The sequence below is a fragment of the Sinocyclocheilus anshuiensis genome, unplaced genomic scaffold, assembly GCF_001515605.1.
Source record: "Sinocyclocheilus anshuiensis isolate Anshui unplaced genomic scaffold, SAMN03320099.WGS_v1.1 scaffold344, whole genome shotgun sequence".
Classification (NCBI taxonomy): Eukaryota; Metazoa; Chordata; class Actinopteri; order Cypriniformes; family Cyprinidae; genus Sinocyclocheilus; species Sinocyclocheilus anshuiensis.
Genome location: NW_015557066.1, coordinates 23,201 through 50,637, shown reverse-complemented (window position 1 = coordinate 50,637; position 27,437 = coordinate 23,201). Strand labels below are relative to the sequence as shown.

The 27,437-nt window shown below is 38.2% G+C and overlaps 1 protein-coding gene across 3 annotated transcripts in view; it reads right to left on the bottom strand.

Annotated features, from left to right (window-relative positions):
• The window catches only part of rtkna (rhotekin a), a 54,422-nt gene that overhangs the window by 23,612 nt on the left and 3,373 nt on the right, over positions 1 to 27,437 (bottom strand). Inside the window, exon 1 of one of the 3 annotated variants that reach the window (XM_016471292.1) lies at positions 11,582 to 12,169. The exons of the other annotated variants lie outside the window; for them this stretch is intronic. Within the exon in view, the coding sequence (XP_016326778.1) occupies positions 11,582 to 11,605 (24 nt within the window). The 5' untranslated portion in view covers positions 11,606 to 12,169. Of the gene's footprint in view, positions 1 to 11,581; positions 12,170 to 27,437 lie in introns of those variants that run through there. 3 annotated transcript variants of the gene reach the window in all.

Here is a 27,437-nt window from a genome sequence, read left to right as displayed (position 1 = left end):
CTCAGCTTTAGTTCTCCTTCACACTGGTTTAACTTTGATGAATGCCTGAGATGCATGATTGCAGATGTATGATTCTGTATGACCTGAGTTCACTTTCTTTTACATTAACAATGCATGTAGTGGCTTTTGGTACATAAAGGTGTGTATGCAGCTATGAGATCATAGTGTTTACATCACAGAGGTAGAAGGCAACTCAGATCAACATTAACTAAAAAACAGATTAACTAGACTCAATGCACTGATGATCCAAATCATTGACTCAAGAGGTCACATTTTGGCTGGTTAGCAAGACCCTGTTCACTCCTGCTGGAAGACTTATAAGTCATTATAATCCATAATTATGTCCCCGCTGGATGCAACAATTCAACCTCAGTCTGACCCTTAGAATTAAAGACTATTTTGGCTACTGTACCTTTAAGACTTCTCTATGCAAACCACCTTTGTTATGGCTGTAAAGTTTAAACTAGTAACTGAATACTAAATAGGTGTTAATAAATGTAATTGGTTCTGTGTCAAATGTGCTCATGGTAATGAAATCAATACCATGATGATTTCTAAACTATACATTTTCCATAAATGTGGACTGAGTGGTCTATAAAGAGTTCTTTGTGTTGTGAATGACTGAGTCAACAACATGCATTGAACTGTTTTATTTCAAAAAAGCAAGGAAAATCTTGTTTTCCATGACATGTTCCTTTTAAACATCAGCTCCTCCTGAGAATGGACATGCATTAAAATGGAACAGAGCTCAGCTTTAGTTCTCCTTCACACTGGTTTAACTTTGATGAATGCCTGAGATGCATGATTGCAGATGTATGATTCTGTATGACCTGAGTTCACTTTCTTTTACATTAACAATGCATGTAGTGGCTTTTGGTACATAAAGGTGTGTATGCAGCTATGAGATCATAGTGTTTACATCACAGAGGTAGAAGGCAACTCAGATCAACATTAACTAAAAAACAGATTAACTAGACTCAATGCACTGATGATCCAAATCATTGACTCAAGAGGTCACATTTTGGCTGGTTAGCAAGACCCTGTTCACTCCTGCTGGAAGACTTATAAGTCATTATAATCCATAATTATGTCCCCGCTGGATGCAACAAATGCCTCGTTTATAATGGGTTTTAATGTTTATGTCTCGTCGCTCTGGCCTGACAGGGCATCACAATATGGTAAGGAGCGTAACATTTCCGTCACACGCTTGAGGTATTCGGCCAATCACAATGCACTGGATAGCTGGCCAATCAGAGCACACCTCACTTTTCAGACCAATGAGCTTTGTAAAAATCTACGCGTTTCAGAAAGGTGGGGCATAGAGGAGAAAAAATAATGTACAGTATGTGGAAAATAATGGTGTTTTTTTTAACCTTAAACTGCATAAACACATTTCATTACACCAAATACACAAAATAATGTTCTTTTTAGCAGCATCATATGACCCCTTTAATACATTTCTCCATGAATTATAGACCCCCTTGCACCTCCAAAATGAGCAACAAACTTCTAAAATTATTGCTTCACAAATCAGAAGCGCCAGCAGATAAAGTTTATTACTGTAATCATAGTAAACTCCTCTCTCTCTGTCACCCCATCATGCTCTGTACTGTGTTGAATGCTCCCTCAGACTGTGCGTAACCAAGCTGTTGTGCCTCATTAAGATCAAGGCTGAGAGTGTGTGCGCATAGAGCTTAAAGAGCAGAAAGACCCCCTGCAGAATCAACATCAGCCTGTTTTGTACACTCACAGTTGCCGCTAACTAAGACTAAATGAGAAGTTCAAGCTTCCAGACATTCACTGGATCATTTACAGTAACAAAGTAACAGGCTTTGTGCTTTGCATCTTTGTATTTGATGCCAAAAGCAAGTGCTGTAACAAACCAGTGAGCCCCTTTGTTATGGTTTTCCCAATACACTATTGGTTCATTAATTAATGCACAAACGCAGCTGTGTGACTGGTGTACTAGTGCTGGGAGATCTTCATTAGCATGTCTATTAAAGTGCAGGTCTGCAGGTGGGATTAACTGCCTTGCTGAGCACACAAACTCAGCTGCCATGAGCCGACCTGACCGGAGAAAAATGTAAATGGAGAAAAAGACTTCCCAAGAGGAGGATACAGGCTTCAACATTTACTTGCCATAAACATCCACACACACACACACACACACACACACACACATTATATATAAAGTTTGGGTCGGTCAGCAAGATTTTTTTTTAAATGTTTTTGAAAGCAGTCTCTTATGCAATTATTTGCTAAAAAATATAGTAAACCAGTGAACTATTACGATGTCCTGCAGAGTTTAGCTCCAACTTGCCTCAACACACCTGCCTGGAAGTTTCTAGTATGACTAGTAAGACACCAGTCCTCCAGAACCGAGTTTGGAGACCCCTGCTTTAAAAGGTATATACAATGAAACATTTAACAAGCAAACAATGATCAGCTCCAACTGTTATGAATGTTATGAACTGCTCTGAATATCAGACTGAGCATGAGTCATTCAAAATCCATTTCGCATCATTCCACTAACACTCATTCATTTAAATCCTCAATGACATCCACTAAATCCTCTTTAGTACATAAAGCATTGTCCTGTCATTCACTTATAACTACAGCAGGTCCTGCTCAAACTGAAATGGGCTTTGGTCAGGAAGGGTAGACCAGGAGATACAATCTGCAGATTTTGGTTTTTGTTTACTCTTCTAATCTGCAGCTTTACTTGAAAGATGATTGCAAGTGTATGCATAAGAAATTATCAGAGAGTAAGAGAAAGAGAGAGGCCATTAGTCACCAAGCTCAAAGCTGAATTAAAATTCAAGCACAGCATCATTTTATCATTCTGAGGACTAGTGTGCAGGAATATAAAGCTTTTTGTCTGTTTCAGTATCGCTGGCTCCCTCCCATCTGTTGTCTTTCCTTTGTCTTCTCCGTCTGTCTATGTTCTTCCTGTAAGTGTGGATGAGCAGTCACTGCTAGTAAACCACACCAATGCGTGCAATCAATAAAGACTGTGTGCAGCTTGTGTGCAGTTTACAGTATGTCCTAGTGCTGGGCGGTATACCAGCGTAGTTCATATCACATGCACTTTTTTGTTTGTTGTTTTTTTTTAGATTGTTACTCAGACGCAGGCAGTGTGCTGCATGAGACAAAAAATAATATAGCCAAAACAACCGCATAGCCGCTCTTTAGTGTAGATGCATGTTGATTTTATCAGACGATGCCGCGATTATAAATGAGAGTGACTCCTGGTTAACGTATTAAAAGGGGTCTTGTTTAGTCACTATTTAGTGTGGTATTTTTTGACAGTATTCACTCATCATGACAGTAAAATAGGGCATTCTAAGTCAATATGCTGCAGTATTTCCTCTCTCAATCAGTAGAACATATGGTTAACACCCGGCCATGCATGAAAAAAAAATACCATCATGTACCGTGAAACCGGTATAATTTTGAAAAATACCGTGATATAAATTTTTGGTCATACGGCCCAGCACTATGTCCTTCTAGTTCTAGTGTCTATTTCTAATGCAAGCTGCACGAGTTATTCATGAGATCATACAGTGAATTTTAAGGTGCATTACAAAGAATAATTAATGCATTAAAGATACTTATACAATGAATAATATATATATAAATGTAAAGTGTTACAAAAATGATCTAGGGTTGTATGATATGAATTCATTCATTGTACAATCCACATACCTTTAAGATTCTTTTTTTATGTAAACCAATATGGCAGTCGTTTTAGATTCATACTGACACCTAATGGTGCGGATGTAAAATCACACAAAACAAAAGCTTTTTCATTATCAATAACACTGTCAGCCCTGATTACATTTTTCCGTTAATGAAAGTGTTAATACTTTTCAGTTACGGAGACCGAAAGACAGAGTATTATTTAGCTCATCATGTGATCTCAACATGGGCAACAAATGCCTCATGAGTTGACCTGCTCCATGTAAAATTAAACAGTTTTTATTAGGCTACTGATATGACTGGAATTTTCAACTTAGGTGAGAGAGTAATAAACATTCATTCTTTTTTCAAACTGTTTGTCTCTTGTAGGGTCGATGGGATTCTGAAGTCTATCCTAGTACATTTTAAACATTTTTTTTTTAATTCTATGCATTTACGTGTAAACTGTTTCTAACAAGGGAACAAAAAATAAATAGATAAAGCGTGCACATTTAACTTAATCTTGGCAATAACAAATAAAGATTTATTTCAAGTTCTGTTTACACAATCTGGAAATGACAGAAATAGATGGATGGACCCAGCAGATTTCATAAACATGCAAATACACAAACAGACAGACATGCATTTCTCTGAGATCTTTCTCACGCATTTCAAGAGCAGCTCACAGCAGGACTGGGAAAGACTGTCAATAACACTGTCAGCCCTGATTACATTTTTCCGTTAATGAAAGTGTTAATACTTTTCAGTTACGGAGACCGAAAGACAGAGTATTATTTAGCTCATCATGTGATCTCAACATGGGCAACAAATGCCTCATGAGTTGACCTGCTCCATGTAAAATTAAACAGTTTTTATTAGGCTACTGATATGACTGGAATTTTCAACTTAGGTGAGAGAGTAATAAACATTCATTCTTTTTTCAAACTGTTTGTCTCTTGTAGGGTCGATGGGATTCTGAAGTCTATCCTAGTACATTTTAAACATTTTTTTTTTAATTCTATGCATTTACGTGTAAACTGTTTCTAACAAGGGAACAAAAAATAAATAGATAAAGCGTGCACATTTAACTTAATCTTGGCAATAACAAATAAAGATTTATTTCAAGTTCTGTTTACACAATCTGGAAATGACAGAAATAGATGGATGGACCCAGCAGATTTCATAAACATGCAAATACACAAACAGACAGACATGCATTTCTCTGAGATCTTTCTCACGCATTTCAAGAGCAGCTCACAGCAGGACTGGGAAAGACTGAAAAAAAAACTGAAAAAAAGGAGAAAAGTTTGAAAAAACAGGGTAAGTGTGATGTGAGGGGGGAAATGAGGGATGTAGAAAGAGAGATATTTTAAGACATAGGAGGGCATCTGCACCAGTTCTTTCTGTTAAAATGTGCTAACACACATATAGTTTTGGTAGGTCAAACACATCCAGGCATACACAGAAAGCAGCATGACAAATATAGCAGAAATGCTGGTCTCAGTATTTGTGTCTGTGTATTTTCCAGTATCTAGAATAGCTCACTGAAGCAAGACCAAAGAGGGAGAGAAACAGAAGACTGGGGGAAACTCACAGTGAAGAGCACCCACTGATAGCGTTTATTTGCTTGCACTGTCTGACTTTAGCACCTGATTCACTAAAGGAATTATGCAAATCAAACAGCGGCACAAAAACGCCCTAAAATCTCCATTATGCAGGCTGGTTCTGAGTGCTAGGATTTGGACAATCATGATCTTGCATATATTGCTGGGACTGCATCCTGGCACCTGAATCAGCTTGTTTATATGCCAAAAAAACACTTCTCTGAACAGTTATAATGCTTTTCTCCATCATCTGATTATCGTTTGATTAACTGCTTCAGCCAAAGAAATGAAAAGAAAATGTACATAAAAACCTCTTTTAGCACAGCTTTACCAAATATAACAGATTTTTGCAAACAAAGCAGTGGCTAATGTGTTCTTAGCGTTTGTTAGAGTCTTGCTATGCGTTGCTAGAGTGTTGCTAAGTGGTTGCATATATGCCCAAGTCAAAACAGGCCAACCTCAATTCTCTGTGATATTCTGATCTGTAGATATGGCTCAGATTCTCCTTCAAGGTACATTTAAGAGGCTAATTTTGGCCAGTTTTACAGTCAGGCAAACAAAAACTGTCCAATTACTAGAAAAATGATAGCAAACTTCTCATTTGTGGTATCAATCATGAAAGAAGGCAACTCAAGCGTTGAGCAAGTCATAATTTGTACCCTAAACAACTGCTGTTTGTACTGAAGAGCATACAGTAAATTATTTTAATCCATTGACACACTAAATGTTTCTGTTAAAAAGTATGAAAGCAAGCAGCTTTGTCAACAGAAGTACCAGAGGGAATATATTAGCCATGTGGAAGTCAAAAAGGTTGAGAACCACTGGCTTAGTGTTTTTTTTTTTTTCAAATAACGCACAGTCTACACTGAAGTCACATTCTCAGGAAACTAAACATTCTTTAGAAATTAACACTCAGCAGAAAGCTGTTGTAAATTCCAAGCAAGTATGATTAATACCTGTGCCTGTAGTAGTCATTTACAACCAGCATGTCACCCTCCCGTGCTGAAATACCAGCCCAGCAGTTTAGTGGCAAACTATGTTTAAAGTGTATTTTCGCTTTGCAAAAAGACGTCAGTGAGCTATAATGCAAAAGACCCCTGAGGCGCATACTCTGTTTAAACTCATAAAATAAACTGCTTGTGTGGGATTTTGGTGTTTTGAGTGTGGACCCCCCTATGCTCAAAGCATCCACCTCCAGATAAAGCACACAGAGCCACTGACTCACACAAACAGCAGGGCACATTAATAACCTACACACACACAAGGCCCACACACTGCCCTCTCTCCCACTACTACAGCAGAATGCCGTTTTCTAACTTGAGTATGAAAACACAGCTTTGACACATGAATATTTAATAACTCCATTAAAAATATCCCTCACACAAACACTGTCTCCAACACAATAAATCTCTGCCTTTTCTGGGAATGTGCCTCCCTGACATATACACATATAGCCTACATAAAAAGCAGGTATATTTAAAATCAGTTTACTTACTAGGACAAATTTTACAATTTACATTGAACAATGCATTCCAGCAGACTATTGTTTTTTTTACACTTATTTCTGCAAATCTTTCTTATTTCTTATTTCACACCTCACCTATTAAAAAAATATGATTTTTATAAGCTTTATTTTAGTTTATTTATGCAAATCAGTTGAAACAATTCTAGTAGATTATTTGATTCAAAACTCTGATTCAAAAATGTTCACAGACATTTTCATACATTAAAAGGTTTAGTAAATTGTCACACTGTTGCATATAAATGAAAATGACCAAATATCTTTCTTTGTGTTCATTTGGCAAAAACATTCCCTGAATATTTTTAACTACATTTTTACTCTGTTTTTTACCTCTTGCTTTAAGTATTTTGAAATAAATCAGCTAAATTGGTAGAAATTATCCTCTGGTTGAAATGCCATGTTAAAAATAACGATTTATATTGGTTATACAAAAACTCTTTTTGTTTTGCTTTTGGTGTGAATAGGCCTTAAAATTGTTAGCAGCTAACAGATTCCACCACACACACACACAAACATATGAGCAGGCACTCATGAATACACACTTCCATATGGGCTATGTGAGTGTGAGTGAAGCTGAGAATTCAGCAGTGCTCCAGTGTGGTGAACACATTGGCATTTCAACCTCAGACTGGCAGACACAGTGAAATTTCTCCCGTCCATCTCTTTGTCTCCGTCTCAAACCATCTACACTTCTTGTCATTCTCTTGTCCGTACAGATAAATGGTACTGTCAAAATAAAAAATATACACAGTCTTGCTTGACAATAAATGGTCTTGCTGCTGAGAGAGTCTCCCATGACTTCACATGGAAGTCAAATCTGAACTGAATAATGGTCTAAGTGACAATTATTTGAAATAAGTTGAAATTAATGCTTAAGAAAGCAGTTCCGCACACAATGTATGAAGATATATAAGATATTTTATCTCAAAATCAAAATGCAACTATGACATGAAATCTACAAACAAAGTCTAAAGCTGTAATTTCTCAAGCGGCAATGTTGTGCAGCTCATATGTTGTAGCTGCATCTCTGAAGACAATTGGGAGGAAGAAACAGCATCTCTTCAGCAAATATTGATTTTCTAAATGCAGTCAGACTAGACAGTAATGATTTGCCTGCAGCAGCTAGCAGGACTGGACTGAATCGTGTACATCATGACAAGCCACCAAACATTCCCACATCGATCTTCAATGATTAAATTCCTGAGAGAAAACACCACATTGAGGGTCACAAACAAAATTATTTAAAACAATTCAAGAAATCTTCAAAGCGAAAAGAGCAAGCTGTCTCTGCGTCTAATCGTCTCTTCAAACCTGACCTTTTCTGCATCAGACTGCCAGGGGTTTAACACGGTCCTGACATTGAACCCTCACAACAACACAGCAAACAGCAAAAACAGCAAAAAAGTGAAACAGAAGGAAGAGAGAATCTGAATGTTTGGATAGGGGAGCGCCTCAGGTTTAAGTTCTGATATAGAGTGGCAAAGACCGTGGGCTAATTTTGAGACCTCTGAAAATTTACAGGATTGTGCAGATTTATATGACTTAAATGGCAGGGTAGGTGATTTGGTTCAAAAACCTTTTTTTGTTATGCTGGTTGAAAGTCTCTTCACATCCCGATAACAATCACTAAGTTAAGTGGTCTAAATGTATTTACAGTATATGTATTATATATCGTCTGTGGAAGGTGTAGGACCATAAAATGTTCCTCCAATCATATACCTTGGTCTGAGGGCTACGACAGGCTGTCCTACCAATGTATTTGCATACCTCAGTGCACCCTATTTGCACAGACATGATACATCATTGGCGCATTCCATTACACTATTGCAGACCAAGCAAGAGTGGACGCGTTATTACTGTATAATATTATAAGCTTTGTACAGTAATGTTTTCTTACAGGTGAATGAGCCATGAGGTAATATGACAGCATTGCATTCAACCATCCACCAACGCCGTCTCTCATCGTGTTGCTGGTTAGTCTCTGGTCTGCCTGTGCGCATTCATGTGTTTTGGAGGAGGCGTGGCTTTGGAGAGTGATTCGCAGGGAGGGTGGGATCTTATGCTTTCAAAGCTAGCTTGCTATTGCTAGCCTACCCTACCTTCAATAGATGTAACACGATAAGAGGGATAACAGCTGAACATCACTGATGGGAAGTCTGGCCATTAATCCGTTCAGTATGTGTCAAAGAACCAGTTCCAAAAAATAATTCAGTGGTTCTATTATATAGTATTATATTATCTAAAATGTTTTAATAAAGTCATATATAATCTAAATATAATTTGCATTAAATAATAATACAGTTCTGCTGTTTGACTATTAAACTTCCTTATCATCCCATCAGTCAAATCCTTATTCAATTTTAAAGAGCAGGTCATATGGTATTTTAAAGTGTCCTAATATTGTGTTGGAGTCCCCTACAACAGGATTTAATGCATCTAAGGTCAGAAAACATTGTAATTTTCACATAATATACATTTAATATTAGAGTCATTTGCCAATGATTTCTAAACGATTCGTTCCAAGCAAGTTCGGAGCAAACCCCTCCCTTCCATAAGCCTACTCTGCTCTGATTGGTCAGCTGGCCAAGCCTGCTGTGATTGGCACAGAGAGGAGTCCTTGAGCAAGTAAGCGAGTGCTACCATTGACAAAGCACCTTTACATAAAACAATAATATAGTGCTCCAATCCGTTCTTATAATAATGACATAAAATACAAAAACACTTATACAAGCGAATTGTGCCCACAGCTAAAGTTTAGCTGCTAAACTGAACACTTAAAACAATAATGGTGGATACGTTAGCCGAGTGCTAATGTGACTAACTGATGAAACAATACAGTTTGTAAACCAAAATATGTCTACTGTAATGTTTGAAGAACGACAGACAAAAGACGCTCTGTCTTAACTTTTAATCAGAACGCAGAACAGCTGTATCACAGGCTTAGCAGCCTAACTAACTCGCTCATCTCTCCCGCATTAACCCTATAACTGCCGGTGCAGCAAAATAAACAGCAATTTCACAATGATTATAAAGTCTGTGTGCTACACTACATTCTTTATTATTAAACAAAGTAATTAGAACAGCATCAGTCTACATTATTCGACACATTCTTAGGAAATAGTGGGTTCACAGTGACGACTCTGTTCGTATTTCGCAGGCAAGCGGGGATTATGCAAATGTGTTACCCAGTGACGTATACCGGTAACAGGCAAAAGACTCGAAAATATGACGATTCGTTAAGGCGATTCAGAATCGACTCTTTCTTTTGAGAGACAATATCTTTATTTATCATGCACTTTTTTGATTAACAACTTTGCAGATTGTTTTCATTTAAGGATAGCTACGTTATAAACTGCAAAAGAGATATTTTTCAAAAACCCATATGACCTGCTCTTTAAATATAAGATCACTCATCGAACATCTCCGAAAGAGACCATTCTCATCTTGGTGACCCAAGAACAGCTTGGACCAATTCCAGAAAGAAATCTTGATTTGTGAAAGAATGGTTCAGATCACTCGTTTGAATTCTTCAAACCAGTTTAATTCGAAACCAGTTCAACTGAATCAATGAAAATATCAGATTCAAAAGAGTGATTTGTTTACTAACCAGTTTGATATGAACCAGTTCAACTAACTCATTGAAAATATAATATTCAAAAGCAATTTGACTACCAACCCATTTGATTCAAACCAGTTTGACAAACTTACTTTTACAAGTCGGACATCAATAATCTACAGTGCTCTTTTGTAAACAGACCTCATGTTTATGTCAACACTATACTCAGAGGTTTAACAGCTAATGCTATCTCAACCATGAACTGTGTAAGACGACTTAAAGGGTCTCAACACAAACCTACAAAAGTAGTTCTCTGGTTCCATTTCAAGCCCTCTAAGAAAACACAACAAGAGGAAATTTTGCAATGGGCCCAACAATGACCCCTCATTGGGGTGATTTTTTGCTGGAAAACTGCACTCCCATTACAGAGTTCAGTTACTGCAGTACAGTAGAATCACTGTTTCAAGAATAATGATTTCCTGCCACAATCCTGTGCAATCATTAAAACAATTTAATAGGAATGCTATTTTATAATTGAAATTGCCATTGTTCTGTTTTGGCAATGCATGTTGCCACATCTTGTCATTATGAAAAATGTACAGTCCTTCTTTATGGCCAACATAACTTAATCTTGATTGGAAAATCATTGGATTAAAAGTTAATAAGATTTTAAAAACAAGAATAGAGATGAGGGCTAAATTTCTCAACAATAGCACACCAAAAGAAAATATAGTGTGATACAGCCAGTTGTTCTGTTTTGGCAATGCATGTTGCCACATCTTGTCATTATGAAAAATGTACAGTCCTTCTTTATGGCCAACATAACTTAATCTTGATTGGAAAATCATTGGATTAAAAGTTAATAAGATTTTAAAAACAAGAACAGAGATGAGGGCTAAATTTCTCAACAATAGCACACCAAAAGAAAATATAGTGTGATATAGCCAGGCTGAAATGAAAAGCCTCCTCCGCGCCTCTCGTGTATGCAGGTATTGAGTGCGCGTTGGGTATCTTGACCTTGCTGCTGCACGCGCACCTGCACACAAACGCGCAGCGCTACCTGAGATAACAACATAACATCCATCACACAGATGCATTAACATCAAACTAGAGTATATTTACGACATAAACCACATTTATAACACAAACCCTGACAGTGCAGGCAAAATATGCCATCGTGATCAAATCTGTGAGTGCACACGGCGAAACGTCGTCACTTACTCGCTGATTCTTCGTATTATTCATGTTTGAAGAGTCGCTCGAAGAAGCTGGAACTCCGAAATTACTCCGAAATCAGCCCATTCACGGGAACTCTGAAGTGATCAAATGTCCATTCCTCCGCAATAAACAGTACGTGACTGTGTCACAGCATTAGTAAGAGCGCCTGCCCGGGACCGTCGGTGTTTGACACGGTCATCTGGCCATGCTCATCTCTCAGCTGTCATCGCAAGCCGCGCGCGCGCTCTCTCTCTCTCTCCCTCCCTCTAGTCCAGATGAGGTCAACACGGAGTGCGGTGAGGGAGAGCCAACCAGTGGGGCTGGAGAGGGGGCGACGGTGCTGCTGGCTTCTGTAGGTTTACAGTCGCGGCCCGGGAGGTTTATCGAACTGCAGATTTTCCTAGAACGCATATAAACAAAAGATACAAATACATCCCGCGCGCCCTCGTGGAAGTTTGCTTGCGCGATCAAAACAAAGGTGTCAGTCTAGGCGCCGCTGGACTACAGTAATCTCTGTCTTTCTCCTCATAACCATCTTCCGTCCGCGTCCGCTTCAAGTCCACCGTGAATTACATCACCTCTCTAACAATAGCAGTGAGTGCTCGAAATATCGCGCCTCAGTGGAGCAGGTGGAGAATCTGGTTCAGATCAGCACGTGGGTTAAACCCAGGGTGCGAACTACGGGGGAGCGTATTCTTCTGTAGCCTGACGACGAGTAACTTTAACCGTTGTTCATGTGAACTCAAAGACAGCCTGATGCTTTGTATATAGACTATTTGTGGGTGGCTGTTTGTTGTTGCACCTATCAATTCGTGTCGATAACGTATAATAGGGTAAATCCTGTATAGTGATTTATCCTATATAGTGCTTGCATAAAGCAAGTAGTGCATACACTTGTAGCTGTTATGTATCTTTGTAAGACATTGCCCTCTTTTGAGCGCACGAACCCCCCACCCCCGTTATAAAAAAAAAAAAAACAAGGGGGCTCCCCCACTTGCGCACAAACAGCGGTTTAGAGGGGTTTTGGCCACTTCTTTAACTGATCAGGCTGGGAGACTAGCTTGACCAGCTTAGCCAGGCTGGGAGACCAGCTAAAACCAGCTACTTCCATCTTAAACTAGCTAAGACCAGCCAACCAGCTTAGGCTGTTTTTTTTTCCAGCAGGGATGTTAAAAGGATAAACTTGGAAAGAAACATTTTAATTCAATTCAAAAAGTGTATAGCACTTTTCACAGTAAATGTAGTTCTCTACAAAATATAAGTATTAACTTTATAGACAATATTCCCTTAGAAAACTCCAAGTTATAGTGAGCAAACTAAAGGTGGGTGACAATGACAGCAACTATTTCTTACTGTTACTGTTATACACAAATAAATAAAATGTATTAGCAGTCAGCGGATTAACAGCACGTAATCTCATGATTCCTGGAATTTAAAAAGATTAATCCTCTATTTTTAATTCAATCAAAATTAGTTTTAAAAGTATGACATTACTTTGTTTCTTGAACAGTTTTAATGCAATTCTATTGTATTTCCTGAAGTGCTTCAAAGTACCATATAGTAGTATTCCTTCAGTAGTACTCTAATTACCATCTGTAAATTTTATTTATAGAGCACATTTAAATTCAGCTTACACTGACCAAAGTGCTGTACAAAACAATCATAAAATACAGTAAAGTATAAAATAAAATACAATAAAATAAAATACAAGATAACAATACTAATCCATAAATTAAAAATCAGGAAAGGCCATAGAATAAAGATGCGTTTTAAGTCTAGACTTAAAAACCGAAATAGACTGAGCACTCTTAATGTCAGGTGGCAACTGATTCCATAACCGTGCAGCAGCTACTGCAAAGGCTCTGTCAGTAAGTGATCACGTTTTTTTGCACCAGTTAACAATCTGGCTTCTGCATTCTGGACCATCTGCAAACGAGCCAGTGAAGATCGGGGAAGGCCTAGGTATAAGGAATTACAGTAGTCCAATCGTGATGTGATAAATGCATGAATAACTTTTCCCAAGTCTTGAAAGGAAAGTGTTGATTTAAGTCTAGAAAGGATTCTCAATTGATAATAGTTGTTTTTAACAACTGAGCTAATTTGCTTTTCAAGGCAAAGCTCAGAGTCAAAAATAACACCTACATTTTTTGCATGTGACTTAACATATGGAGTGAGACTGTCTAAGTTACTAACTATAGAGTTTCTGGTTTTAGAGGGACCAAAAATAATCACCTCAGTTCTTTCATCATTTAGCTGGAGGAAATTATTCGCCATCCAGATTTTAATGTCCTTCAGACAGTCCATAAGAGGCTGCAGATAATGTTTAGATTTTAATGGAATGTATAACGGAGAATCATCAGCGTTGAAATTAAAATAGATTTTATATTTCCTAATTATATTATCAAGTGGAAGCATGTACAGATTAAAAAGTAATGGCCCCAGAATGAAAAAAACAATAGGCTTATGATCTGAGAAAGAAGCATCTTCAATATTAATATTATCAATGGGAAACCCATATGACATAACCAAGTCAAGAGTATGCCCAAGTACATGTGTAGCTTTATCAACATGCTGAATAAAACCAAAAGAGTCCACAACATGAGTAAACTCAGTGACCATAGGCTTTCCAGAACAGCAGACGTGAATATTAAAATCACCCAAAATTAACAGATGATCATATCATGTAATATGAGATATGAAATCAGAAAACTCCTTTATAAAATCTTTATCTGGCTTTGAATGTCTGTAAATCAAGACACATAGCAATGGAGTGGTAGGAGATTCTATCAGTACACATTGTGATTCGAATGTAGAAAAGTTCTCAGCAAAGATTGTCTGTATTTTGTACTGGTTCCTAAAAACCATAGCCACCCCACCTCCTCTTCGAACATATCTTGGGGTGCTAATAAAGCTACAATTTAATGGACATAGTTCACCAAAGATGGATGACTCATCAGCTCCAGTCCATGCCTCAGTTAAAAATAAAAAGTCTAACCCGCGACAAGTAAAAAAAGTCATTAAAAATAAAAGTCTTATTAGACACAGACCTGGCATTAACCAGGGCCATTTTTACGTGAGAATGAACAGTTTGTATCTGTGATTGTCGGACATACTTGAGTGGAAGAAGATTTTGGAGATTCACACCTCTGCTTTGAACGCACAGTCTTGCAGGAGCGCAGTAGTCAGGTGTCCGATTCTGATCCGGAACGATGGGCAGATGATTGGCGTATCTCACATCCCACGAATGCCGAGTCAGATAAAGGCCATTTTGTCCAGTCAGAAGTGTGGAAGAGCAACAAGATGATTGCTTCGAGGAGAATTCTCTCCTAATCCTCACGCGGATACTGGTAGATGATACAACAAGGTAAACGGCGAACACATGCCGCCGGTAGATGAGAGAATGTAGAGTGGAAACGATCATGCGTGATGGGGCAGTCTTTAGATAGAGTCTCCAGCGAACTTCTGATGTGCAGCAATATTTGGCGATCATAAGTTATGATAGCATCAACACAGTGTGTTAACAGCGGCAGCAGAAGAAACATAAATAGCCAGACGGCCAATCTGATATTTAAAAGCTGACGGGCCAGACGGCAAGCCGACAAACACACTGGCACCATCTTGGATCCGATTCCTGATCAACAATCTATTTATATGCAGAACTTCATAGTAGACTTCATGATAAATTGCATTAAGACCTCAGGGGCATATAAACAGTTTTACAAATGGCTACAAAACAAGGGTATGAATTTGTATGTCAAACAGAAAAACAATCATTTTCTGGGTCCAGTAATTCAAATTCAGTAGCCTCTGCTGTCATTAACTGCTCATTTGATGCTGAGAGCCTTCATTATCTAGTGGCTTTCTGAAAAGCAAGCAACCCTGTAATAATAATAATAATAATAAATCACAGCTCATGCATGTCTAATGTGGTAACCCAAGTCAGTAGCATTTTCACCAATCCTGTCGTGTTTTACACAATTTAATGTAGTTGAATCACACACAGGCCTAGTGCTTACTCAGGGTGGACTGAAGCCAAGACTATGACAGACATGCTCTTAGATTCATTAAGCCACTTCAGATGGCTGTTCCAGGGGGCACAGCAGGTCGTATTCACCCAGGTGGAAAATAGGTGAGGAGTGAGCTATCAGAATGAAGATGAATACCAAGAGGCCCTGTGTGCTGCTAATGGCTTTTGTAGAACACACTGTCTGATGTAATTGAATAACACAATCAAATGCACACAGTAAGAGTGGAGTGATACTAGGGCTGCACAATTAATCAAATTTCTAATCGCGATTACAGTTTTCAGCTTGTTTAAATTGTGATAATCGTAATGAATAATCGCAATTACAATTTCAAGGGAATAATCGACAATTATGATTTTTGGCATAATCGTGCAGCCCTAAGTGATACTGAATTATGTAAGAAATATATAGTTATATAACAAAATAGTTCAACCCTGGAATTATATGACTTTGCCTTCATGCCTGTAAAACTGCAAAAACGTACCTATACAAACATTTCACAGCAGTTTCCAGCTGAAAAGAACACTAGAGGCAGTAAAATGCCAACAACTTATTCTATTTCACACAAACTATGCTTGCAGGGGCACATTATCAATAAATAAAGACTTATTACTGCACGGTTCCTTGCATAATATTATGTCATAACATCAAAACATACTATAGTACATGATTTGTAAATTATTACACAGCTCTCCTCCGCTTTGCGTCGGGGTCCTGATCACCCTATCTGTAGGCCTGTCGCAATAATCAATATATCGACTTATCGCGCAATACATGTACATGACCTCAATCATTTTTGGTGGCGCAATATATAGCCCATTATATTTACTTAAAAATTAATGTCACCGTGTTTTGTACATTCCACTTGCGCCTGTGTCTTTTGCAGCTTCTCATACATAACGTGGTGTAGTCATGAGGTGCTAGTTCAAATTTAAAAAATGCTTCTACAAACAAAGTTTCATCTGCAGATATGGCCCTGTTTAGGGATCTGTGCCTTTGTGCATACGGACATCTGACTGCTAAGTAGTGATTGTGTTTTTCAGCAATAGTGTGTGCACCCTTAATTTACAGAGAAAAGAAAGTCAGGGAAAAATCTGTAGATGGAAAACTCTCCATACAACTTTGCACTTTTTGTTAGAAAATGTTTATTTACTATTTATTCAAGTTTTTTAAGGTATCTAATATTTTAATACTTAATTTCCATGATCTAAATATTCTTAAAAATTTAAAGTTTGTTGTCATTTGGAAGTGTATAAGCCTTCTTGCATTATTATGCTGTTACATTATGATTATATATTCAGTGGCATTAAATGGTCTTTAAAATGACAATAATATCGCTTATCGCAATTATTTCTGGGGCAATATATCGCACGACAAAAAGCTGTCATTGTGACAGGCCTACCTATCTGTGTTTATTCTCCGATAACAATTGGATTTATTTACATTTTCCCTTACCTAATACATTTTTATGTTTGAATCACATAACCAGCTCCATATGTATGGCTTTTTTTTCAGACATAGTAAACTTGCTCTGTAGCTCACCTGGTACAGCACTGCACTGGCCCAGGTACAAGTCCCGTGGAACAAGTCACAATACTCCACAAAAGAGCTCAAAGCCTCGTACACGCTAGCTAAAGCGGCATGGTTGGTTCAGCAAATGTGTTTTTATCTCATGTTTGCTTTTGTTAATACTATCGTTTTGGTTTGGGGGCAGGGTTTAGTGTAGCGGGTAGATTAATTTCAAACAAGATAGAGCATTAACATTTTAGCGCCACTCACCGAGCATTTAATTTTCAAACTGCCATGATACATACAACAACCAATGTAATATGTTGCTACAGTAACTGTAACTGTTTTGGATCAAATTAAACACACTATTCAGCGCCAGTCACTGGAGAGCTCACTTTGAATGAGCAATAAAATGTGCTACAAGCAACACAATATCATTTTGCAAAAACGTAGCCACAGGCATGTTTTTTTTATGACACTGTACTGTTTAATAAACCTGCAAATGCAGGAGAAAAAGAAATATTTTTATAGCTCCTTTGGTGTACGTGTCACCTGAAAAGTGCAGCAAAATGTTCCCAGAGCAGAGCATATCAGGTTTTGAAGCAATGTAGCCAGTCATGTATTTCCATTAATCTTAAACTACTTTTGTGGTGATTTAGGAGAAATATATAAGTCAAAGAAAGTGAATAAGTGAATTCACTTGAATAAGTGTAAAGGATATGAGGTGATAGGCTGAGTGGATTGATTTAGCAGAAGAGTGAGTAAACGAGAAAGGGGAAACAAAGAATGCAAAGGAAGCGAGGTGCAGTACGGAATTGTCTTCCACAAATCGATGAACATGGTGAGAAACAAGCAAAGATGAAAGAAAGCTTTATAGCGGGAAGAAGATTTTTGACCTGACACCATTTCACACACATCCTCAGGATGTTCTGTATGTTACATATACGTCAACACTCATGTGTAAACACATATCTAGCAGTTAGGGAACGGTTTCATAAGTATCATCAGTGCAGAAATAAGATACGTTCAACAACAGCTGCACTAACTGCCATGGAGTGTATTATTGGTCACAAATAGCAAGAGAATGTGGCAGGGCCATAATGGAGTAAAATTAGCCTTGTGCTAATACGTGTACTTGTGCGGAAGTGAAAGACAGACCAAAAGAGAAGGAGAGGGAGTGGGAGACAAACTGAGACAGGAAGCCATGTGTTGTGGAATGTGAGTGCATTATGTATTTGTAAGCATAAAGTAAACATCCAGAGGACAGTAATACTAAATTCCAGATGTCAGTGCATAAGGGCAGAAGGTCACTGAATGGCCTGCTGGGACATAGAGACAAACACATCAACAGATATTGAAGGTATAAATGGCAAGCTTTAATGCAACTAAAATAAAAGAGATTAAATGCTTAAATCCATTGGTTCATCTCACTTGACCAACTCTGTTAAATGAACCGAGTCTGACAAGAGTCCATCGGGTTTGGTGTTTAGTCTTCGCAACCTTCTCTAACTCTCTCTTATTGGCTTGTAATTTCCGATTTCTACCATATTTACTTTCTCATTGGATGGAATGTTTTTTTTCCCAAGCAAACAAAATCTTGTTTCCTATCTGAGGCGTGTTGACCTTGCTTCTGAAGTTTGTTTCCTTCCTCACCATATACAGCACATCCAAAACAGTGCCTCTTGTTAAGTACAGACTTGTTAAGTTCAGACTGGTCCTGATGTCACAGATGTATTGTACTGTATGTCACATTGCAGTATTGTTGTTGTTATACCAATACATTTCTGAGAGAAATATATAGCTAGCATTTCTGCCCTCAGGAGGGGCTGTGAATCTAGGAAGGAAATGAGCAATGTGGTTGGAAGTTGACCACATACCATAACAAGTGCAGCACAATATGAGATATTTAAAATCTTCCCTATTTCATCACAGATGGAAAGGAAACAAATCCCCAATGGCAATATATTCTCATATACCTAGCATATCCAAGCATACATATTGCTATTTTTTGTATATACACAACTCATTACATTTGATGTCTGTATATGCAAATCCATATGCTGTGACATTCGTTCAGTTATTGTCCCTTTGCTGACAATTGTAAATTTTTACCCGTATTACTCACAAATCACTCAATTACAACACTCTACACTGAGCAGTTATGAATCAGCGATATCTCTGAAAAAAAAAATCAGATAATATATTGTAGAGCTAAAAACACAAGCTGATAACGGTGGTGTTACTAAAAGGCTTTTGGAAGCATAGATTTTTGCATTATTGCAACAAGCCCAGCAACAACTCCACAGTTTTAAGATGATTGAAAGTACAATATTGATTAAAATCATAAAGTCTACTGGCAGCATCCTGAAAACAACAAGAACCACAAAAGAATTTCATAGTGAAGCAAATGTTATGCAACATTTTTTTTCTATTGTATCCTGCAGTGTTATGCACCATTCAGAACTGAATTAAGGATGTTTTTTAAATTAAAATTACATTTCTTCATTTGAATTGTGGTGGCAAACAGGATGCAGAATTAGAACTCAAATTTAAATGTATAGGAAGCAGAATTAAAATAAATTAAAATAAAAAACTAATTTAATTCCATTCATAACAGATATTCGTATAAATGTATATATACTTGAAAAGCACAGGTTGACAGGACAAACTTTAAATGGCTTAAATGTAGGCCTAATGGACAAAGAATGATAGAACTATCAAATATTAGATAGAAAGACAGACTGATAGATAGACTGATAGACAGAGAGATAGATAGATAGACAGACAGACAGACAGACACATCAAGTATATTGACATTGGCATGTTTAGATTAAAAAGTACCCACACATGCCGTAAGGGTGGCAACAACATAATCACCAATTGCATGAAGCATGTGAAGTGGTTTGTCAAACAAAGGGTTAATCTATAAAGTAGATGGCAGCTCATCCCTAAGACTAGCCATCCCCATCCCTTAGCCAATGGGAGACAGTGCATGGCTCATGCAGCATCTACACAGCAGCACAGTAAACTGGATTAACCTAAAGGATTCTTGATCACAACAAGATTACCTACATACGCGTCCAGTCTTCATGAAGGCACGGCCCATTTTATCTGCTGACAGAGACACATTATGTACTGAGCAGCTGACCAGAGATCAGTTTCCAAGAAAAGGATAAAAAGATAGAAGATAAAAAGTTTAAAAACCTATCCAAGTGAATAAGGGTTGTTTGCCCTTTGCAGTGTCTTAAGGGGACAGTTCACCCCAAAATGAAAAATCTGTCATAATTTATTCACCCTTGTGTCGTTCCAAACATGTAAGGGTGCTTTCACACTTGGTTCGATTGCTTGGTCCGAACCCGAGTTCGATTGCTCCCCCCCTCCCCCTGCCCCCGCTGGACTGTGTTCACATTATATTATTTGGGTCCGAACCGTGGTTCGCTTGCGTCATCAAGCCAGCAGCTGTTTACCCCATTGCTTAGTAACGATGGCGCAGGAGAAGACGGCAAAACGCGTAGCATTTCTCTCTTCAATTTTATATTTATGCTTTTGAACCGTTGGTTTTGTTTCCAAAGCTTCAGTACATAACGGCACTTACGTCTGCCTTATGCAAATGCTCTAAAGAACTCTGAAGGCGAATAGAAATGAGATATACAGCTCTCTGCTTGCAGCGCGTCAGTCACGCTCGTCAGGAAAGTGAGTGAAACACACACACAAACACACATTTTTATCAAATAATACGTCATTAATAGCGGTTCACTTCCGTGATTTGGTACGATTACGTTCACATCAGCAGCGAACCGTACCGGAGTTCACTTGAACCGTACCCCAGACCACCCTTTTTAAGCGGACTCGGGTACGGTTCGTGGGTGCGCACCCAAGTTCGGAAGACAGTGTTCACATCATCCAAATGTACCGAACTCTGACGTCAATCGAACCCGGGTGCGCACCAAAAGTGCTAGTGTGAAAGCACCCTAAGACTGACTTACTTCTGTGGGGAAAAAAAAAATATTTTGAAGAATATGGGAAACCTAACAGTTAAGGTTCTATTGTATGGACAATAAAAAAAAAACACAATGGAAGTCAATAGCAACCTTAACTGTTTGGTTTACCACATTCTTCAAAATATCTTTTTTTGTTTCACAGAAAAAAAAAGTCATACAGGACTAGTAACAACGTGAGGGTGAGTAAAAGATAGAATTAATTTTTTTGGGTGAACTATCAATTTAAATGAACTGTACTCAGCTCATTTAAAGCAGATTTATTATGAAAGTGATTTAACACCTAGCAGGTCTACTGGTGTTTATACTTGCTAATAATAATGTAATCTTTTACAGCACACTGGTGGTAAACCTATAACTGGACTCAAGTGTATATTAAAGAGTCTACTTTAAACGCACCCATAAAAACTTCAATTAAATGTAATTGAGATAATGGTTAATCCAGCAAAGTCCCTTTAGTGCACATCTAAACCCAAACTATGTCACACCAACAACAAAGCTTTACAAATCCAAACAAAGCAGCCCCATGTGCTTCATCTGCTTCAGCCCTGCAGCTAAAGTCATTTTACAAAGAGGGCCCTCTTGCCTGACCTTGACCCTTCTCAGGTTTAACTATGAACTATGAAGAATGACATCGGGGTTTGTACCAATGACACAAGCAGAGGAAAACAGAAGCAGACAGCCTGTGCTTCTTAACACCTTTGTCGGCTCACGTGGACCTCAGAAACTGCTACTACATGGATAGCAGGAGTCGGATCGATGGAGCTGGAGGCTGACGCTGCTTAACTGTTCACACAAGGAAAATCTATTTCCACCAGTGGAGCTATAAATCTAAAGGAAAGGTTCAGCGATGATGCAAGCAGAGAATTGTAGCTCGTCTATTTCACAGATACTGACAGATACCTAAGCACTAGATCATGAAGAGGTGCCACTTCATTGCAGGGAGGTTAAAGGAGGAGAGATCTGAAATTAAGGGTTTGTGAAACTGGAGAACAGGTCAAAGTTTTGCAATATGGACATAAATCATGTTTTAATAAAAATAAATGAGTAGTATAAATGTCATCACATACCTGGGCAGCAGCTCCATATAACGCAATTCTGCATTACTCTGAGGGAACGTTATGACCTTCTGAAAAGGTCAAGCCCGTTTTTTTTTTTCTTTTGTTGTAAAGTTCATGAATGTGATTCTACAAGTCTGCAAATCTCTAAAGTCTACAATTTGAGAATTTATTTAACAATTAACCAACTCAATCGTATTGCTTTTTCGAGTACAGAATCAAAAACTGCACAGAAGGCCATATAAGAGCTCTTGGGTCACAAAAGCTGAAGTTTGAATCTAAGTCATGTTCCGAGTGGCCAACTAATATATTGCTTGATATTTGGCATGCATATTTTTTTCTAATTGGTTCATTTTCAATTTATTTAGTTCTAATTATTTGAGTTAATATTATGTAAAATAAATATATATTTAATTGCAGCAATTGTTATGCTTGCGTTATTTACTATTTTAAATCTATCTCTCTAGATATCGGCACTGGCCATCAAAAAAGCTATATTGCTGCCACTTGTCCCAATCCCATTCCTCCTCACTCTCTCCATCACTTTATCTCTCTCATCACTAAAAAGTCTAAAAATAAATCTAAAAAGCGCCCCCAAAATAAAGTGCTAATAAAGGTCTACTAAATCAATTTCACCCCCAACGTTAAAATGTACTGGCAGTGCTGAAAAAGTGGTGCTGTGCTGAAAATGAGCAATAAATCGAACATGAACATCCAGACAGGCTGCACATCATCATCGGATCCCTAGAGCAGAGAGTACCAGGAGGAAGAGGGCTTCTCTTCAGCTGTATCTGATAAGCTAAGCGCCCAACACTTCAACAGTCATATCCCTGGAGCCCGGCCAGATGGTTCCCATCAAACTGCGCTAAGGATGAACAAACAGCGTAAAGTACATTATCTCATCCGTGTTGATTGAAGCTTTTGAGAAGCAACAGCAAATTGCGAGCTGTTCTCTAGAGAGTGGAGATGTGCTGGTTTGTTATACTGATGCTGAAATGACCCTCCTGCTGTTCCATTCGCCCCGCTGTCCCAAACTACCAACGTGATGCTCAATTCAATTACACGGCCAAGCGGGCTCCATTCGCTTCCTCGGCAGGTGACTTAAAGGGAGAGGTCACTGCATAAACACCTACATTATAGACCAGCAAGAACTCATCCAGCTGAATGTCACTCATTTTATCACAACATAAAACTTTTTGTTTGTTTGAACTGTAGGGGGAATTGGAGTAAAATTACAGTGAGTTGTTTCGTTCTTAGGTTTTGTTTATCTTGGGTTTCTTTCAACATGGACAGCAGCTGACTGGGCACTGCAGAGCAGTCAAGCTGCTCTACAAATTAACAGCATTGCTTTCCCATCCAAACTCAGCCCTCCCGATCCCGATACCATGAAGCAAGTCATATGAGTCCAGAAACAGCAGCCAGATTCAGTTCAGGCTAAATTAGCTAGTTCTGCTAGCATACACAAAATAAAAACAAAATAATCTTGAATAGCAGTTAAATGTGAGATATGTTATTTAATAATTAAATTGTAATAAATAATACTGTATAATAATTTATATAATTTATGTAAAAAATTGTGGATTATTATTATTATTACAAAAAATAATACAAATATTTGATAATAATAATTTTATACATCTATCAGATTTCACCACAAAGCCTGTTCACACCAACACAAATGTTCGGTACAAAAATTAAGTATGATTTTAGCATGTAATGTCTGTTTAGACAAGTGTGGGGCGAAAAAATAGGCTGAATGAAAATGCAAATTCACTGTCTGACAGTAGGTGATTCTTATAGAAAAGCAGAAATTTCAGCACTGCGCAATGTCGCATTTCTGGCACTCGCCAGTCATGGAGAAGAAATTAAGTTTTTACATGTTTTCAAAAAGCCATTTTATTTCCTATGGTGTTCATCAAATAACACCAAATACAAGAATGCAGAGACAAGAGAACCGGTTCCAGATTCTTCCTCTGCTATTCACTGTTACTTAGCAAAATAGTCTGTTTATGAATGCCACCGTGTTGTAGTTTTATGTAACAACAGCAGCTCGATGGCTGCATGTGACCAAAAGTGCAAAACTTATTGGTTGGCCAGTTTTCTTAGTGTGATGGAAAAGAAATTAGACCACCTTTCTGCAAAAAAAAAATCTGTCACATTGACAGCAAGCAAATGTTTAATTCAAATTAAAATAATTATTGCACTGCATTTTTACACTGATTGTTCATCGTTGCGTAAACAGGCCTTTAGAGTGTATATATCATTTTTTTATTCACAGTCCTCTGTGAGAGAGGCAACATGTATAGACCCATGAGTGTTGTTGTGTTATGATGTACTGAAATGAAAAGTCTTGTCAGTGAAATTGGATAAACAGAAAATCTTGTGGAAACTTATATGCCCATTAACTGAACTCTGACTCAACAGATTCAGCAGGTCTTATCTTGGAGAAATGAGGCTAATTTTCTAAAAGCATATCATCTACCATGGCTGAGCAGGGCAGGGAAGATGGGCTAGGTAATAAAGTATGGGGCCAGGGTGAGAGCCGGCAGTTTCCACTAAAACACTGGATGCAGGGAGGTGTTTTCCAAAGGAAGCTGGCTCGAGTCGAGACATTTGGCTGGTTCCTGCACACAAAGTGTCTATTCAGCCCTGTTCCTGCCTACACCAGGGCCCGGCCAGGAACGATAGAGGCTGCACTGAGGCGTGGGTGACCAACTACAATGCCCTCTTTCACTACCAGCCTATGCCCTCCTCCTAATACTCCACCCAGCCTGGAGGGCATGAGGAGTGCCAGAGCCTTGCAGATACAGGGCCTAGTCACGAAAAAGTGGTTACACTGAGGCTCCTTGAAACCAAGAATGTATCTAAATCATGTTGAGAACTGGGTTATTTGCAGAGAAGTTAAGCATACAGTAGTGGTCAAATATGTACTCTCTCTCCATTTCTTAACATAAATTTGGGTTCCTTAATTGCCACTGTTACCTTTGGCTTGCTTGGCTTGGGTTTAAAAGACTGAACATTCAGTAATATCGTAGATTTGACTGCACTGACACTACCGGATAAAAATTCAACTTAAACTGAATTCTGTAGAACAGAACTGAACACTTCTATTCTGTAGAGCTGCTTTATAGCTGAATTGAATTGGTTTCATTTTTGATGAATTTTGCAACTTTGACACTGTATTGAACTGAATTGAATCAACATTGAATTAGCTTGAGCTGAATACAGACCCTATTACCTTTTTAGAGCTGCTTTACAGCAGAATTTCAATTTGTATCATATTTTTTGAAGTAGTTTACATCTAGTTATTTTCCTGTTTATTTGCTGAAGGTGCTTTGAAACAATCTGTATTGTGTAAAGAGCTATATAAATAAAGGTGACTTGACTTGACATAATCCAATAAAGATGTCTGCTAGTGTATAACACTGAGTTTTAAACCTCACATTCCATGATTGACAAAGCTACTTAAACACCTCTCCAGCTGAACCAACAGTATGAAAAGGAGACTTTGCTTTTTCTGTGGATGAATGAGCAAACGACACAGTAAATGGCTGTGGCATGTGCTCATTGATGACCTCTAACCTTATGAACCCTGAAAAGAGTCACATTTGGCTCAGGCTGACCACTCGAGTTCATTCATCTCAACAAAAGGCTAAACTAAGCTCAGCATTCCAAAGGCATATTTGATATTTCTTGTGGCTGTTCAAACAAAGAAATGGGTGGCACGGTGACATTTCATATGCCCCATTATGCAATTAAGAACTTGTTGGGAGGTTAAAAAAAAAAGTAAAGATCCATCCACTACCGGGCCAAAAATGACACCTGTACCTGCTGAACTGTGGAGATTATCTGAGGTGGATTCAGGTCACGCTGGGGTTCTGTGAGGTGAGAGGTCTGCCCTTTCCCAAGCATTTCATCATGCTCCTGGCTGGAGTTCAAAGACCCACAGGACATCATGGGTGGAGGCCAAAGTTATGAGGTCTCTAGCACAATAATGTTCTACTGGGGTCATTTTAGTTGCACAACATACCATAAGAACACAAGCAGCAGGCATCACCCCTGCTGGGCTGGACACACAAAGGCCACACTGATCCACCTGAGGGGAAGAACCCTGGTAAGCACACTGCCGAGAGAGTATAGAGAGACCTCTGTATCTGCTACAGATCCTTGTAAACAAGCTGTGTAAATGGAAAGAAAAATCACTAAATCAATGTAACTTGCTCAGTTCATGTTATTGACTCATTCCACAGAAATGATGACAGTGAACTGAAGAGATAAAAAGATCACATTGTTGCTCTGTATTAGGGCTGCACGATTAATCGCATGCGATATTTAACGCGCATCTTATCAGTAAAGCCAGTTCTGTAATCAGCGGTAAATCTCCATCACCTGCGTGCTTTCACATTGAGCAGCATTAACTACACAGAGCCGTTGTTCACTGATGATTATGTCCTTGAGCACATCTGTGAGACTGTCAACTAGAATAAGAGCGCAATGAATTTCCTTGCTACATGGTAAAAATGGATGTAACATATTTTGTTGATTATTTTTCTTAGGCTCACCAATGCTGTTTATTTGATCAAAAATACAATACAAATATTAAAATTGTGGAATATTATTACAATTTAAAATAACTAATTTCTATTTTAATATATTTTAAAATGTATTGTAAAACTGAATTTTCAGCAGCCATTACTCCAGTCTTCAGTGTCACATGATTCTTCAGAAATCATTCTAATATGATAAGTTGGTGCACAAAAAACATTTATTATTATTAACAATGTTGAAAACAGTTGTGCTGCTTATTATTTTTGTGGAAACTATGATAGATTTCATGATTTTTTTTTTCAGGATTCTTTGGCAAGTTCAAAGAACAGCATTTATTTTATAAAGGAATATTTTGTTACATTATAAACAGTGACCATTTTAAAGGGGTCATATGATGCGATTTCAAGTTTTCCTTTCTCTTTGGAGTGTTACAAGCTGATTGTGCATAGATAAGATCCCTGAAGTTGCAAAGACTAAAGTCTCAAAACCAAAGAGATATTCTTTATCAAAGTTAAGACTCTGCCACGACCCCCTAAAACGGCTTGTTCTAACACGCCCCCACATATCTACCTCACTACGTGGAAATATTAGCATAATGCCACCCAAATGTGCACGCAAAGAAAGAAGGCATGGTTTCAGTAACCGCAGTTAGTGTTGAAGCAGCTATGTCAGAGAGACGCTGTGTTTCTAGGCGAAAGCAAAAGCACTTTATTTGGCCTTC